At 31.5% G+C, this 19,442-nt stretch overlaps 1 protein-coding gene across 1 annotated transcript; it reads left to right on the top strand.

The window, feature by feature from the left end:
• Positions 1–1,750: 1,750 nt before the first annotated feature.
• Positions 1,751–2,479, top strand: LOC141702942 (secreted RxLR effector protein 161-like). Its single transcript, XM_074506522.1, has one exon. The coding sequence runs from the start codon at positions 1,751–1,753 to the stop codon at positions 2,477–2,479; it is 729 nt and encodes a 242-aa protein (XP_074362623.1).
• Positions 2,480–19,442: the final 16,963 nt, after the last annotated feature.

Below are 19,442 nucleotides of genomic sequence, written 5' to 3' on the forward strand. Positions count from 1 at the left end.
GTGCACGGAGATATTTGCGGTCCTATATCACCACCCACCCCTGGAGGCAAAATGTATTTTTTCTTGTTGGTAGATGATTTTAGCAGATTGATGTGGGTTTATTTTTTGAAGAAAAAAGGCGAGGCATTTGAAGCCTTCCAAAAGTTTAAAGCTTTAGTTGAAGATCAACCTGAACGAAGAATCAAGGTGTTTAGGACATACAGGGGCGGGGAGTTCTGCTCTAATAAATTCATGGCCTATTGTGAGAGAGCCGGTATTGAAAGGCACTACACAGCTCCTTATTCTCCACAACAAAATGGTGTGGTGGAGCAGAGAAATAGGACTGTTGTAGCAATGGCCAGAAGCATTTTGAAAGAAAAAAATATGTCGTGCAAGTTTTGGGGGGAAGCAGTGAGGCACTCAATCTATGTTCTGAATTGCTTGCCCACTTGTCTAGTCGTTGGCAAGACTCCGTACGAAGCATGGTCAGGTAAAATACCAAATCTTGCACATTTGAGAGTTTTCGGATGCATTGCTCATATGAAAATACCTAATGTACATCTGAGTAAGCTAGATGATCGAAGTAAAACATTGGTGTATTTAGGAAAAGAACCAGGAACCAAAGCTTGCAGGTTGTATGACCCAAGAAGAAATTCTTTACATGTCAGTAGAGATATTGTGTTTGAAGAAAATAAAAGTTGGCACTGGGAACAAGAGTCTGAAAACAATTCTGCACAAGGATCATATGTTTTAATCGAAGGAAATTTAGGTGTAGAGAATAATGACGAGTTCGAAGCAACAACTCCGGTGAATGATAATTTCGAAGCAGCAACACCAGTTCAAGCACTTACGCCTAATTCCAGTCAACTCTCCGAAGAAGAAAGCGAGCCTAGACGTTACAGACGGCTCAGTGACATTTATAACGATACTGAGGAAGTGGAATTACATGATGAATTAATGTTGATGGGAGTGGATGAACCAGTGTGTTACAGTCAGGCAATCAAAGAAAAATGTTGGGAAAAAGCAATGCAAAATGAGATCCAAGCTATAGAAAAAAATGGCACTTGGAATTTGGTGGAGCTGCCTGCTGGACACAAACCCATTGGGTTAAAGTGGGTATACAAATTGAAAAAGGACACAGAAGGAAAAATTATTAAGTACAAGGCCCAGCTTGTAGCAAAGGGCTATGTTCAGAAGCAAGGTGTGGATTATGAAAAGTATTCGCTCCGGTAACAAGGTTGGAAACGGTAAGGCTGCTGTTGGCACTCGCAGCTGGGAGATTCATCATCTTGATGTAAAATCTGCTTTCCTCAATGGTGAACTCAGTGAGCATGTGTATGTGAGCCAACCTGAAGGATTTATAAAAGGAGGAAAGGAACATCTCGTCTATAAGTTGGTAAAAGCTTTATATGGTTTGCGACAGGCTCCACGGGCCTGGTACGCGAAGCTTAACTACTGCCTAGAAAATTTGGGTTTCATCAAGTGTCCGTATGAACCAGCTGTGTATACAAAGCGATTTAGGGATGAAGTCTTGGTGATAGGAGTTTACGTTGATGACTTATTAGTCACAGGGACTAGTGTGCATTGTATCGACTCCTTTAAGAAACAAATGGCGAGAAATTTCGAGATGAGTGATCTGGGAAGACTTTCACATTATCTGGGAATTTAGGTTAAACAAGGAAAGGATGGCATAGAGTTGAAGCAAACAGCGTACGCGAAGAAAATTCTGTAGAAGGCAGGTTTATTGGAGTGCAACCCAGTGAAATATCCAATGGAGGAGAGATTGCAGCTGCATAAAGATGAAGATGGGAAGCCAGTTGATCCTACTCAGTTTAAAAGTATGGTGGGAGGCCTTCGATACTTGGTGCATACCCGTCCTGACATAGCATTTGCAGTAGGGATTGTTAGTCGTTACATGGAGAGACCCACAGTTCTCCATTATAATGCAGTGAAGCGAATATTGAGATATGTAAAAGGAACTCTGGAATATGGTTTGAATTATGTAAGAGGCTCGGGAAACTACATTTTATCTGGTTTTTCAGATAGTGATTTGGGAGGAAATATAGAAGACAAGAAGAGCACCGGGGGTATAGTGTTCTATCTCGATGACAGTTTAATATCTTGGGTGTCTCAGAAACAAAGGTGTGTCGCACTCTCATCTTGCGAGGCTGAGTTCATGGCTGGCACTGCTGCAGTATGTCAAGCAGTTTGGTTGCGAAAGTTACTCAGTCAGATTGTTGATGTGAAACCAGGCCCTGTAATAATCTATCTGGACAACAGGTCTGCTATAGATTTAGCTAAGAATCAAGTTTTCCATGGCCGTAGTAAACATATAGACATTCGGTACCATTTTATTCGTGAATGCATTGAGAAAGGAGAGATCGAACTCATGCATGTGCACACTAGTGAACAGAAGGCGGACATTCTGACAAAGGCGATTGCAGCTGTCAAGTTTGAGAGAATGCGTGAGTTACTTGGCATGAAGAAGTTGGCTACATAAGTTTAGATTAAGGGGGTGTTTTTTGGATTTAATCTAAACTTATTATTTATTTATTTTAAGTTGTGATTTATTTTAATAAATTGGCATATGTTAGCCATGTTGTAGTATTAGAATGAGTCAGTAACTTATTTCAGTTTATTTAGGAGAGTCGTGGACTAGTTAGGAGTGTGGGAGATGTTTTAGGTGAGAGTTGCTAGTTTGTAGGAACCAGTTATTTTTTAGCTGTTATTTTAAATTGTTCGTGTATGTACTCAGTTATCCAGAAGCAAGAAATAAACATATCAGTCTTTACTCTCTATCATTTCAAATTACACAGGTGTGTGTTGTGTATACCAGTTCTGTTATTCAACAAAATTCACATGATTTTTTCCTAATTTTTAAACAAAAGAATCATCCAAAACATTGACACATAACCAACATATATCATCATTTACACAGACAAACACTAATTAAGTTACACACACACACAAATACTAGTTAAGTTCAAATAGAAGAACCATCTAAAAAATTGACTTATTGAGCATTTACCATCATTTACACGCAGAAATTCAAACACCAAAACATACCAATTATAATACCCTCCAAATCCGGGGTATAGATTTGGGGCATTATTAACACTAACTACTTACTAAACCTGTACAAGCATAAAATAATTAAAATAATTACGCGAACTACTACTACTCAGGATCTTTTCAAGGTTAAGGATTGAAAACAAGAACCACAAACCAACTGTATTACAAACCAAACTGAATCAACTATTTCAAGAACTCTCTTTGTTACAAAACATTATTCTATTTACATTTTAAAACTAAACATCTTTTATTCAAACTACCACAATTACTTATCCTGCTACACCTGATCTGGCAACTCAAAACTCTCTTCTAGGATAGGGACAAACACCCTTGGTATAAAAGGGTCCCGCTGCTTGACTCGCTTCTTGACTACTCGGATTTTGATGGGTATCTGCTCCCCGAGCAGTTCACATAATGTTATTAAGACCTGAAATACAACATTCACATCAAGTATGACAATACCAGGAATATTAGTATATGTTGGAAAGCCTTCTGAGACATAAGAATTAAACATGGAGAAAATACAATTAGACCCCGTATGTGTATGTCACAAAGCATTTGCTGACCAAATTGATAAACAAAGTACAGTGAAAGAAGTGACTAAATAAAGAACCATAGGAATTAGTTTAGTGGCATGTTTCTGTGTTGTGTGTTAGTTTTAATATCTGTACCACCCATATTACAGAACAATACAAGTAATCTTACTTGAAAAAACCTAATGACACAAAGTAAACATTAACAAAATATAGAAAGTGACAATATTAATGCACATATATATTTTATACACAAGCATACAATTTAAAAGCCTACATAAGCATTCTAACACATAATTTTGACACTATAAGCAAAACCATCAAATGTGTTCCAAGTACACATCAAAACCAACATCTAAATTACAGAGTAATCACTCTACAATTAAGTTTAGACGAGCATTTTAATATCAAAACCAGGGGAAGAGATAGTCGTAGAGTATATAAGCAAACACCCAAAACACTATCTAAATCACAGGGTAATCAACAGAAGACCTTGTACCAGCATCTGTGTTCAAGTACACATATGTCATGGTAGGAAACTTAACACTAGAAGACATATATGAAACCCAAATAGCATATCCATATCAATAAAAAGAACCAAGTACTAAGAAATCAAAAAACCTAAGACTCACTGAAGTCGAGTCGTCGGACTCACTGAGTTCGGAAATCCAAGATATCTTTAATATTTACGGACTTCAACCAAAGGGCTTTTTATCTACAACATGAATCCATCACCAAACAGTTATAAAATCAACAATTGGTCTAAGTTTTAGCACAGGCGATTTCTAGGGTTTTGAGTATGTGAAGAGATCGAGTTCTTAAAGTGAAGTAAACCATGGAATTTGTGTAATCGATATCGCAAAACACGACTTCGGTATCGGTTTTCATGAGAAATGGATAGCTTTTTCCCAAAGTAGAAATCGACGTTAAGGTTTTGTGAGGTCAGAGGTGTATGCGGCGAGAGAATCATGAGTTTTGTATAATAATTTTTTATACATACATTTCTTATGATAATGTTTAAACATATATTTTATCTTTTTTTAATGAACTTATGCATTTGTTTCTAAAGAAGAGACGTATTATTATTATTATTATTATTATTATTATTATTATTATTATTATTATTATTATTATTATTATTATTATTATTATTATTATTATTATTATTATTATTATTATTATTATTATTATTATTATTATTATTATTATTATTATTATTATTATTATTATTATTTTTATTATTATTTTTATTATTATTTTTATTATTATTATTATTTTTATTATTATTATTATTATATTTCACGAATAATGTGATTATGAAAATATTGTGTTTTTTATAAGTAATATATTTTTTTGTGTACATAAGTATATGATAGTATTTATAAGTCCAAGAAGTTTACTTATATGTTTTATTTATTTATTTTGCCCTTGTTGTCAGCATGAACACTTAGCATAATTATTGTATAATTTTATCATTAGCTGACCTTTGCATTGAGAATATGTGGGGACACAGTGACTATGCTCTCATCTTATGTAAATGTCATTTTTAAAATAGTTGGTATTATATATTAGTTATATTATGCTTCATCTATTTAAATTAGTATTTATTTGGCACTTATATTTGGATTCATTGAAGTGACTAAGGTAAGTTTACTCTTCACACTTTATTTTATTTTAAAATATTTAAAATATTTTTGCACTGTTTTTATATAAAAATTTATGGATACTGTGTTTTAGATAAAAGAATTCCCTCTGACTTGTGAACCAATTAGTAATTGCTAATTGGTCATAGTTCGGGAACTAGTCTTTCATAGCTAATCAGGGAGTTCTAATTATGATGGCTTCCGGAGGGCAAAAACTTATAACACCTTAGTAGGGGGACATAAATTATGAACTTTTGATACTGTATCACCATGTATTTGTGGCCTTAGCAGCTGTAAAATTAAGTTATATTTTATGTCATATGGATTATCGGATAATAATTTTGGTTTTATGAAATTAAGATAATTGATCCACTAGTGTAAATTTTTTTCTTGTTGAGCTTTTTGGCTCATTACTTACAAAATTTTCAGGTGCTTAGCTTTTGGCACGTGCACTTGATTTGAACTTACTTTGCAATAATGTTTTAGTGATTATATTTGTATTGGAGGGGCGTCTCTCAATATTTGCTATATAATGCTATTTATGTTTGGGAGTGATTATGTTTTTATTGGAGCCGCGTCTCTCAAGATTTTCTATATAATGCTATTTATGTTTCGGAATAAAAAATTATGTAGGTTTATTTGAGACTTATTGTAAGCATGAATAAGATTTGTAGTTTTAATTTGATATTTAAGTATAATTTATTGTGTAAAAAAAGTCGGGGTATTAGATGTAGTATTGAGAGCCTAGATGGTATTCAGAGCCTAGGTTAGCTTAGTGTAGACTGGGCTTGGGTTTGACTGTGAGTAGTGAGGCTTGACCTGAGTTATGAGATATGAGCGGTGGCTTGTGAGTTTAGCTCAGTGTGTTATAAAAAAACTACTTCTATTGTGTTTCTTGCCACTCAAATACTTTTGGTATATTTAAATATGTTTTGCATGTTTAAATTTTGCCACCAATTTTTTTTAAGGTGGGTAGAATGTAATATCGGAGATTTTTATAATAAAATATTATGTATTTTATATATTGATATTAACAGTTCTTGTAAATTATAAAATTTATTTGATAGAGTTTTATGTTTTGATAATTAAACTAATTACATTTAAAAATAATAATTATCTTTTGTTTAAATTTTTAAGTTTGTTGTTATTAGTGGGTAAAAATAGCAGTTCTTATAAGACGTGTTCATTGAAAGTGGGTATGAATTTCAAATAGTGGGTGGAGTAGGAAATAAGTTCAACCAATAGTTCTATATAATCCATACTAGTTTTATTTTTCCCTTATACAGTGACTCTCCTACTAGGTAGGTTCTTCTTCACTCTATAATTTATTATATTACATGCATTTTCACTCTTTGACTTGTATATATAATTAAGTGCTCCCATATTTAATGTATATATGTTTTGACAATGCTAATTTCTTTACATGCTATTTATGTCTATGTGCCATAGTTAAAGGTCTTGCGTACATACCTATCATTAAACACCTTATTTTACTTGTTATTCTATAAGTGTATATAAGTTTTGTTATCTATGTGCTAGTTTTGATAATTATTTTCTAATGTAATCACATCAACAAATTCTTGTTTTTAATTTCACATGAGTTATGTCATAGTATTTTGTAGGTAAATATTTGTGTGTAATTACATTTTATGCAAGGTAAATGTGAGATAGTTCTTTTTACAAATGTATATTTATATATTTTTTGTTATAAATAATTAAAAATAGTTTTTGCATATTATGAAAATTTGAATTTTCTGGAGTGATATATTTGTTGTTAAGATACTTTACACCTTTTCTCTCTCACTAAATGATTTATATGCGCTGGTCCCTCATGTATTATTATTATTATTATTATTATTATTATTATTATTATTATTATTATTATTATTATTATTATATTTGAGGAATAATGTGATTATGCAAATATTATGTTTTTGATAACTAATATATTTTTTTGTATACATAAGTATATGCTAATATTTATAAGTCGGAGAAGGTTACTTACATGTTTTATTTATTTGTTTTTCCTTTATTGTCCTAACGAACATTTAGTATAAGGGTTGTATAATTTTATTATTAGTTGACCTTTCCAATGAGAATATATGTGTGGACACATTTATTATGCCTGATCTCATGTACATGTCATTTTTAAGATAATTGGTATTAGATATTAATTATATTTTGCTTTATCTATTTAAATTAGGATTATTTGGCATTATATTTGGATTCATTAAGTGAACATAAGTTAACTCTTAACACTTTACTTTATTTTAAAATCTTTAAAATGTTTTTGCGCATATAATTCGGAACTAGCCCTTTTATACTTACTAAAAGAGTTCTACTTATGATGTGTTGGGGAGGGCACACACTTATGATACCTTAGTAAGGGAAATTATGAAACTGTGTCACGCGTATTTGAGACGCGAGCTGTTTCGACTTTTGGTTCATTACTTAAAAAATTTTGAGATACTAAGCTTTTGGCGCAAGGACTAGCTTAATTTAGAATAATATTTTAGTGATTATGTTTATATTGGAACTCTCTCAAGATTTGCTATATGATGCTATTTATGTTTGGGATTAAAAAATTGTGTAGGCTTATTTGAGACTTATTGGAAGCATGAATAAAATATGTTTTGCAAGATAACATGTTTTCGAAGATATTTTATTTGCAGAATATAAATGGAGTGCCAGGACTCCAATTAAAAGTTGTTCCATAGAACTTTACTCTATCATGAGTAGTAAACATGTTATTTACATCTTTTTGTCATAAGTGGAATAACCTGTCTAGATTATAATTGCAGTAACAATGAACACCTTGTGTAAATAATAATTATAATAACCATTTATATATAATAATTAAAGTTTGACATGAGTATATACAATTTATTTAATAAGAGAAATGAATGGTCATGATCCATACATTTTTTAGTTGACATCTTTTTTAATATTTAATTGGTAAATTTTTATAGTGCATCGAAATAATGGTACCAATGTGACATATGGTATATGTTAGCGAATTGTGAGATCAAATATGAGCAATCGGTTTAGAAGGAAAATATTGAATTTGATGACAAACAAAAATATTTTTCTAATAATTAAAATAAGTATAATTATTAAATATATTATTACTTTCTTATAATAAGAGAAAATAATTGATATATACATTTTTGGATATATAGGTTCTATGGAGTCCCCTATTTTATTGGAGTTCTTCGAGTCCATATATGTTCTGCAAGTAAAATATAACATAAATTATTGCAAAACATATTATTTTTCGAATGATATTCTACAAATATCACAATTTTATTGAAAATCTTGCAGAATGCATGCATGTTTTTATTGAAGTAATGATATTTGTGAAATATGTTTTGCAAGATAACACGTTTTAGGAGATATTTTATTTGCAGAACATAGATGGACAATTAAAAGTTGTAGTCCATCGAACTTTACTCTATCTTGACTAGTAAACATGTTATTTACATCTTTTTGTCATAAGTGCAATAACGTGTCTAAATGATAATTGTAGTTACAATGAAGACGTTGTGTAAATAATAATTATAATAACCATTTATATATAATAATTAAAGTATGACATTAGTATATACAATTTATTTAATAAGAGAAATGAATGGTCATGATTAGACCGGCCAAAATGGGTCTGGATCCGAAAAACAGAACCGAAATTCGTGAAACCGAGATCCGATCCGAGATCCGAATCATACAATCCGATAGTTATCCGAAAACCGATTTAAACCGATCCGAAAAATACCCGAATCAAAAATTTTTAACCGAAAATGATACGAAATACAAGATCCGATTATAAATTGGAACCGATTAAAACTGAATAATTTATTACTTGAACCGAATATGATCCGAAATAAGCAAAATTTATACTTTGAACAATTTTATGTTTATGATAACACACTTATTTAATCATAATCTTTTGTAAAAGTACATTATATTATTTTAAAAATACTAAAGTACATAAAAAAATATTTTTAAATCTCAAAAATTAGAAAAATAATTAAGTTATGATCCGAAAATATCCGAACCGAATTTAATCCGAACAGAATTTTATTCGATCTTAATCCGATTTTTATCCGATTTTAATCCGAATTAGACCCGACCCGAATCACATCTGATCCAAATGGTCTTCAAATATACTATAATCCGAAAGTTGATCCGATCCGAAATTGATCCAATCCGAAACCGAACCGGGTATCCGAATTTCCAGGTCTAGTCATGATCCATACATTTTTTAGTTGACATTTTTTTAATATTTAACTCATAAATTTTATACTGCATCTAAATAATGGTACCAATATGACATATGGTATATGTTGCCAATTATTTGATCAAATATCATTGATAGGTTTTGAAAGAAAATGTTGCATTTGATAACAACCAAAAATATTGTTAAAATAATTAAAATAAGTATAATTATTAAATATATTGTTACTTACTTATAATAAGAGAAAATAATTGATATATACATTTTTCGATATATAGGTTCTATGGAGTCCCCTATTTTATTGGAGTTTTGGGAGTCCATATATGTTCTGCAAGTAAAATATAACCTAAATTATTGCAAAACTTATTATATTTAGAATGATATTCTAGAGATATCAAAATTTTATTGAAAATTTTGGAGATTGCATAGATTTTACAAGTACAACGTTGCAAAATATATTATTCTACAAAACATGCTTAGTTTGCATAACATAAATGTTCACGTTGCAGAACATACATAAATTTTGCAAGAATTTATTGAAGTAATGATATTTGTGAAATATGTTTTGCAAGATAACAGGTTTTAGAAGATATTTTATTTGCATAACATAAATGGAGTGGGAGGACTCCAATTAAAAGTTGTACCGCAATAACCTGTCTAGATGATAATTGTAGTTACAATAAAGAAGTTGTGTAAATAATAATTATAATAACCATTTATATATAATAATTAAAGTATGACATGAGTATATACAATTTATTTAATAAGAGAAATGAATGGTCATGATCCATACATTTTTTAGTTGACATTTTTTTCATATTTAACTGGTAAATTTTATAGTGCATCTAAATAATGGTACCAATGTGACATATGGTATATGTTGCCAATTATTTGATCAAATATCATTGACAGGTATTAAAGAAAAATATCAAATTTGATGACAAACAACAATATTTATAATAATTAAAATATGTATAATTATTAAATATATTGTAACTTATAGTAAGAGAAAATAATTGATATATACACTTTTTGATATAAAACCACTAATATGGTAAGGGCAAAAAAGTATTTATTTTATGTTAATGTGTACTATCTCTATTCATCTCTCCCGTCAACCTCATCTCATTTACATCTTTTTGTAATAACCTCTTTCTAGATGATTTCTTATCTTTTATCTTCCCTTTCCTCAGCATTACGAGTCACCAATAATTCTCCACAGTGTTGAGTTGGGTTATTATTATTTAGCTCTTTTTTGCTACTCATAACTTTATAATTTGAAAGCTCAAATGGTAAAGTTTGTGCTATATCTTATGTACATTATCACTCCACCCTGCATTCTGCATGTACACGGTTAACTCTAATGTATTAGTTTCATTTGTATGCTTCTACATGCACTTTGAAAGACAATCATTTTCTACATGCAAGATAATAAATAGTTTTTGGATTAGTCATTAATTAATGTGACATATTTAGTTGAAATCACACTTTGTTTAATGTGTTTGCTAGACATTTCAATTCCCTACATTTTCATATTTAGTTGAAATGACATTTCCTTCACCCATAAAATAACATAATTTTTTGATCATCAATCCCACATATAATTATTGTACATTATTATTATTACTATTATTATTATTATTATTTTATTATTCTTAATATTGGTATTATTATTATAGTTTTTAATATTATTATTATTATTATTATTATGAGTATTATTATTATTATCATGTTGACCTATTATTCTGTAATATCCGAGATTTTTATATTAAATTATTTTGTATTTTATATATTGATATAACTGTTCTTGTATATTATAAAATATATTTGATAGATTATATGTTTTGAAAATTAAAATAATTGCATTTAAAAATAATAATTATCTTTTGTTTTAATTTTTAAGTTTGTTGTTATTAGTGGCTAAAAAGTAAGAGTGTAGATAAGACGTGTTCACAGAAGGTGGGTATGAATTTCAAATAGTGGGTGGAGTACAGGCTCTAAATAAATTCTATATAGAGAAAATGGCGCATGAGGACAACCTCATGGTTGTCCCCTCAGGTTATAAAAATACTACGTTGTTGAGTATGTATATATAGGCACACGTCTCTCTAATCCCTTATATAATACACTCACAAATACAATAGAAAAATAACTAATGATAGAACTATTTTTCTAGGGTACTCATCTGTCCAGCATGCCCAAACTTGAGAATATAAAAATGGTCAACCAACAAATGGAAGGGAAAAATGGACAACTCATAGGAGATTATTATATTCTTGTAGTTTAGAGTCAGGTGTTATAACCCCTTCATAAGTAGTGTATATGGAACTTAGTGTCCATCTTCCTAAGATATATTTCTCAAGAATTGTCTTCATGAAGAATTTTTGTTACATAAGATATAACACATGCAGCCCTGCATTTTTAAACTTTGCACAAGTACACACAAAATTGAAATATGATGTATTAACATCAACCATGTGTGATACAAGCTAATTTTTATAGTCAAAAGTCACTTCAAAAGTTAAATTATCTCCCTCTCCTTTAATATTTTTATGCCGACAATGAAATAATAATCTAAATTCTTCCATAAATTTTTTGAAAACCAATCTGGTATAAACCTGTCCTCCATGAGCCTCAACCCGATATATCTCCACTACGTCATACCGATGAATAAATTCGGATAATGCAGTAGTACTATGAACAAATCCGTCAAAGAAAGCATTCATACTCTCGCTTCTTTTAATGGATATCATACCTGCAATAGTTATAAATATTGTTTGATTCATAGTTAACAAATAAAAGTAGCAGCATGAGTAGTAAAAATTATCAAATAAACATCGAGTACAAAAAAAAAGATATGGCTCAAAATAGGAAGACTATGACCGATAGAAAAAGATAGAGAAATACAGAGGTACTTGCAAAAAAGGTTTTCCCTAAATAAGCTCGCACCCAATGATGCCTTTGCGCATGCATAATCTCTAACCATTTCCAAGATTTCTTTTCGCTTTTTTGTTTCTCTGTCCGAGGCTCTTCAAAATGGTGTTGGTATTTGTCTTTCATCATAGTCCAACATATTTCTGATTCTTCGATACTTCTACTTTTTTTTGATCATTTAGAGTAGACTTCATCAAATTTTGGATTATACGAAGATCGAAGTGAACAAATATGTTCATCCTCATGCAGTCCCAGATGCCACTTACAAAATCTATGATGTGTATATGGAAAAACCTTTTCAATTGCATTACGGATAGCTGGATCTTGATCTGTAATAATTGCACCTACATTTCAACCAGTTTTCAAATAACCAAATAAAAGTCTCTTCACGCTCATCGGCCAAAAGGGAACAACCAAACAAAGTGGATTACATATGATGATTTACACCAGTAAATGGTGCAAACGGCATTGAAAAACTATTAGTTATGTACGTCATGTCAAACACAACAACATTGTTAAATAACATATATGAATTCCTCGCTCTTCAATGTGCCCATAAAATGCTTCTACAAACTTGATTCTCATCAATTTCTATTGCATAATAAAATTGAGAATCTTGTGCTTGTCTCTCCAAAAATTTTTATAACTACACCGCACTTTCTCTCAATGTTACTATTTCGGCTAATTCTCAGATGATCACTAACTTGTTGTAAAGTAAATTTATTTGATGGCTGATCAGATCCATTCAGCAAACGAGAAACTTTAGCCGGCCCAATTCCACTTCTATGATATTCTTCTATAGTCATCTTGGTCTGTTCTTCGTGACATAATTTATGATGTGAACGCAAATGCACCTTCTTTTTTGGAGAATCAATCATTGGATGTGTATGTGTTTTATAAAAACTGCTAATGCACCAAGTTCCTCCATTAGTTTGATGAATATACATATGAGCCTTACAAAATTCTCTTGTTTCTCTTTTTCGTTTTACTTCCCTCTCCAACTCTCGTTTATCACGCCCTTTAAAGCCCTCTTTGTTATACACAAAATATCTCTTTATAACCGTACCATCTTTAGATTTAGTAGATGAATATTTTCGTGTAACAAATCCTTGTTTCAAAGAAAAAATCTTATAAAAATCGTAAGCTACTTCACTAGTAGGAAATTCGAGACCAATTCGAGGCTTATGTATCAACATGACAGCCTTCATCCGTGATAGAATCTGGTTCGTGAATAGAGTTGTGTGATTCATCTTCATAATCTTCATAATCTAATAACTGTTGTTTTTCCTCAGGCTCGTATATACACCGACTATGTTCATCGTTTTACAATGATTTAATGCAAAAAATCCTAATTTTAGGATTGGACTAAGACATGACTGGTGAATTTGGATTTTAAGGGAGTACGGTCTTGGATTTTGAGGAAAGGAGACACGTGAGGTTAGAGACCTGTTTATGAATTAATTGATGAAACATATGTATAAACTGAACGATGTTGTATTTTTATAACCTCAGGGGACAAACTCAAGATTGTCCTCAGCCCCCGTTTTCTCTTCTATATAATCCTTACTAGTTTTATTTTTCTCTTTGTACACTGACTCTCCTACTAGGTCTTTTTTACTTCATTCTATATTTTATAATATTACATGCATGTTTTACTCTGTGACTTGTATATACAATTAAATGCTCCCCTATTTCATGTATATATATTTTGACACTCCTAATTTCTTTCCAAGCTATTTAAGTCTATGTGCCATCGTTAAAGGCCTTGCCTACATAGCTATCATTAAACACCTTATTTTATTATTATTTTATAGGTGTTTTAAGTTTTTTTATCTTTTTGCTATTTTTGGTAATCATTTTCTAATATAATCACATCAACAAATTTTAGTTATTAATTTCACATGAGTTATGTCATAGTATTTTGTAAGTAAATATTTGTGTGTAATTACATTTTATGCAAGGTAAACCTGAGATAGTTCTTTTTACAAATGTACATTCATATTTTTATGTTGTAAATAATTAAAAATAGTTTTTGCATATTCAGAAGATTTGAATTTGCTGGAATTAGTTTTAGAGCGGAAATCACATGGTATACTTGTTGTTAAGTTACTTTACACCATCAAGTTTAATGCTCTGTATTTGTAAAATAATAGTAATTGCTTGTTTCAGGTGAAATCACTTATTTTATGGATCGAAGGAAAACCTTTGAACGTCTTATGTAACGAATTCGAAAGTTACATATGCACTAACCTCACGTGGTTTTTTTTCATCCATAAATACGACTTCTTCCTCCCTTGTGGTGTTGTTGCTGCCTGAACTTGCCGTGTTCAGTTCTCAATTTTTTACTTCTTCAATCTTTTCCTGCTGCACATTAATTGGAGGATGGGTGTATTTTATCCAAGTTAAGATCACATAACGCAGCTATTCCCGAGTCTTGATGATATGAGATATGATCGTAGTAAACCCACTTCCTAGCACCAGGAGATTTTATAAGAATTGGTAACTTAACATGATATCAAATCCCTGGTTACTGGAGGACTCATCCGAGATATCTAAATGATCTTACATATATTAAGTATATACCTCATCAGGGTTTGTGTGCACCTTGTCAGCATTTAGCATGTCTTTCTTTGCCAAAGAGGCATCTCCAAAATCAAAACTGTTTCCGACGTAGAACTCTTGATTGTTGTTCTAAATGTGATAACACGTAAAGGAGAAAGATGAAGATATCTATGCAACAATATATTTGATATCTGAATAATTTTTCATATGTTAAGTCTATACCTCATCAAGCTCTGTGTGCACCTTGTCAGCATTTGGCATATCTTTGTCTTCAAGAAAGGCATCTCCAAAATCAAAATTATTTCCGACGTAGTAGTCTTGATATTTGTTCTACATGTGATAACACGCAAAGGAGAAAGATGAAGATAATCATGCAGAAATATATCGATATCTAAATAATTTTGCAAACATTAAGTCTGTACTTCATCAAGGTTTGTAGGCACCTTGTCAGCATTTGGCATGTCTTTGTTTACGAGAAAGGCACCTCCAATATCATAATTGTTTCCGACATAGTAGTTATGATTTTTGTTCTACAAGCGATAACACCTAAAGGAGAAAGATGAAGACATTCATTCACACTTGTAGAAATTTTAAATTGAAAGACATGATGTATATAAGAGAAAGAGTAGAACATAAATTTATGTTAATCTACCTCATCATCAGTTGATTCGTTTTGCTGCTCAGGGACAATAGAATTGATTTGAGGATATGCAAAACCTCTCTGTGAAACAAATGTACTATAAACTTCTTGTCCACTGCCATTATAGCAGTTTGGTGGCTGTATTTGCCTAGAAAAGCCATTATGATTCATATGGTACATTTCACTTGGATAAGTACCGTTCATTAGGCAAGTCGGGGGAAAACCTGTAGCATGACAGATCAAACAGTTTTAATTGATGGCTCATTCAGAATCATTCATGTTAACAAATGTCTGACATTATAGTGTCTACTATTCAATTACCTGGATTGGTTAGTAGCTTAGATTGTCCGTAACTTAGTAGTGCCTTATGGCTGAGAAATGACGAGGGCCACCTATTCCCATTTTGGAGTGTTTTAAACATGTCTGGATCATGTTCTGCTTCCAATCGTTTCTTTTGCTTGATTTGATATTTCTATGAATGTCACAACGATAAAGACATTAGACAATTATGAGAAATTTAATTCTAAAAAAGCAGAATTAGAGATTCTCGTAACACAGTACAACAGAAAAGGACAACAGAGGAGGGGGCTAACTTGCAAGTGACTGGCTACTTGTTCCCTCTTCAGTCCCGGCACATTCATAACCGTAACAATTTTTCTCGGAATAGATCCTACAACAAAAAGTCATCGCGAACAATTAAAGCATGTGAGACATAAACTATATTATTAAACTGTAGTGAAAGACTTGTTAAAATGTACCATCTTACCTTCAGGCCCTAGATGCTGCATAGCTCTTAAAAACTTGCCATGGAGACTTTGTGTCCAGTTAAGCTTCTTCTTTTTTATTACCAAAGCTTTGCCTTCCATAGCTATGTTTTCTCCATCATTATGATTGTTGTTATCAGTTATCTGAAGCTTTCGCTTGGATTTCTTTTCATATAACTTATTACGATATCATCTTCATTGGATGTTATGTTTTTCCCTTTAGCTAGCTTCTTCTTCCATTGGTTCCTGAAATCCCCTATTGATTTCAAGTCTTCTGCAGTTATGGGCTTAATTACGAAAAAAGAAGCTCTACTTTCACTTCCCTCGCATAGCTTACTAGCTTCTCTGTCACCTGACATCACTAAACAAATGCAATTTCAAGAGTTGATTAAATTGTTAGTACAGATCATTGAGGACACTGTACAGCTAAGAAAACAGAAGATTGATATTAATCATTTGTAACACTCACGGACAAATGGTTTCTGAAAATTTTCATGTATCCTTCGCTGCAATTCAAACCCATCCAGGCCCGGCATATGGACGTCTGATAATATCAAATCAATCTTTATGGCCCCTGTTTGTAGAATGCACAAAGCATCGAGAGGATCTTTGGCAGTCAAAACTATGAGAAAACGAAATATAGAATATTAGAGGCAAAATCTGTCAAGTGACGGGCTCATCTAAAACCTTAAGATGTTATATAAAGGCCCCAACTGGATCTGATATTATATTTTAACAAAATCATTATATCCAATCAAAATATTTGAGATGGTAATTTAAATCAGTAAAAAATGAACGAGGAATGTTCTGCAATTTTTAACAATTTCCTCTTAAATTGAACAACTAAATGTTAAGTATTAGCAGATAAGATAAAAAACAGAACTGAATGGAGTTATAAACTCAACTTGGTAGCTGCATCCCTTTAACAAACTAGCTACAACAGATAAGCAAGTTTTATCATCGTCCACCACCAAAATGCTCATCATTTTTTCGTTGGTACTTCCATTTTTTGAGCCACTGTTCTGGTCATTTGACTTGCAAATCTCCATATTGATAGTTGAAATGTATCTGTAGCAGTAGCTGAACCAGAATTTCGATAGAACAGGGACTAAAATACAGATGTAGCGCCTGGTTATGTGTCCAATATGCATGATTATATACCAAGCACTCGTCAAAATTGTTAGGAAAAATTATATTTATTATAATTTTAGTTTTAAAAGAATAACTAATTGTATAGTAACTTCGATCTAAGATTCTGAAGTTAATTGTCACTTTTTTATTTAAAAATTGATGGAAATAGTAAAAAGTCGGATTTTATGTGGATAGGTATATATGTAACTACAAAAGGAGATAATATGCACAAAACTTGTAAATTAAAACAATAGCACTCATATACTCGACGTAATTGGTGAAGTACGGGCTCGGCCGGATCGGTAAAATATGGTGAATAATTATAATAATTTTAACTTTTTTGTATGACACATTCCCCGAAAAGTCAAGGTTAAAAGAAGTTTTTCTCAGATTTAATTAATTTTTTTATATTAAGACACAATCTTTAAACACTCGGTCAAAATTGTTGAGCAAAAGAACATATCTAATAATTTTAATTTTAACAAATTTACTAATTGTGTATAAATTTCGATCTAAGATTCGGAAGTTAGTTATCACTTTTTGATTTGAAAATGGACTGAAATAGCAAAAAGTCGGATTTTACGTGAATACGAATATCTATAACTACTGATAATATGCACAAAACTTATAAACCAAAACAATTCCACTAAAAAACTTGATGTAAATGGTGAAGTATGGGGTCGGCCCAATCGGTAAAATATGGGCCGTAATTGTACTTTTGAAAATTTTTGGTAAAGGTCTTGGAAGTGTGAAAAAATCTAATAATGTAATTCATCGGGTTCAAATTTTTTTTTTGATAAGAAGATATTTTTAGTAAGCCCATATTTCATTTGAAATAATCTTGCTATAATTTATTTTTTAACTATTACATTTTTGATGTAAACATGTGGACGGTTGGATTATGCTATTCAGCCACCTACAAAAATTATGTATTACTAATCTTAAATACTATGATAGTGTTAGAATATAAGATTCTGAAAATGGTCATTCTCTAACACCTTGAGGTTTTAGAGTAACTGGTTTCTTGACATGGTATTAGAGCTCATGATGGAAGAGAACTCAGGTTCGATCCCTGCGGACAAGTCGCCCGACTAGTCGTAAAAAGTCGTAAATAGTCGACAATATCCTATTTTGAGTAATTATAATATATAATATAAGTAAAAATACTTCAAAATTATAGTCCAAATAAAAATTAATAGATAATAAATTCAAATACCCAAAGTCAAACATCTTTAATCAAATAAAACATAACTAAAGAGTCAAATCAACTAAGCCAACACAATCATGCATCATAATCATCCATCTCGGAATCATCTCCATCCCCCTCTCCATCTCCTCCTTGAGTATTCTCCTCGGGTGGGACTCCATAATCATCTTTCACTTCCTCATCATCGAAAGGAATATTGTCTTCATCTTCATCTTCTTTATCAATCCAATCTTATGTTGAACTAGTGTTCCGTCGAGTATAGGATAGAGTGGAACCACCTCTAGCTCTCCTCTGAATATTACGTCCCTCAAGTGATTCGGATGCACCCGAAACTATATCCACCGCTTCCCAAAACCTATCCTCAATGCCAACCCACTCATTAGCCCATTTCCAGTCCTCAAATACAAGTGGATCAAATTTCCTTCCTACCTCACGTCACTTTTTGAATCTTGAATCAATCTTCCGATTGTATTGGATATACACCAAGTCATTCAAACGTTGATATTCCAACCAATTCCTCTTCTTCGTATATATCTAAATTAATTAAATTTAATTAGGCCAACAATAGTAGAAATAGTTGCAAATTGGCAATAAAGTAATAAATACTTTAAAAGAGAGGAGGCACTTACAAACTCAAATGTACTCCAATTGCGTTCACAACCGGAATATGATGCACATAAATCAACAATACGCCTAGAAAATGCTTGAAGCTCAATTGCACGATTTCCATATGCATCCCATTAATC

The sequence above is a fragment of the Apium graveolens genome, unplaced genomic scaffold (assembly GCF_009905375.1).
Source record: "Apium graveolens cultivar Ventura unplaced genomic scaffold, ASM990537v1 ctg5958, whole genome shotgun sequence".
Lineage (NCBI taxonomy): Eukaryota > Viridiplantae > Streptophyta > Magnoliopsida > Apiales > Apiaceae > Apium > Apium graveolens.

Bases quoted from the DNA above. Each gene is read 5' to 3' on its own strand.
- LOC141702942 (XM_074506522.1), top strand. From the start codon at position 1,751: ATGGAGGAGAGATTGCAGCTGCATAAAGATGAAGATGGGAAGCCAGTT.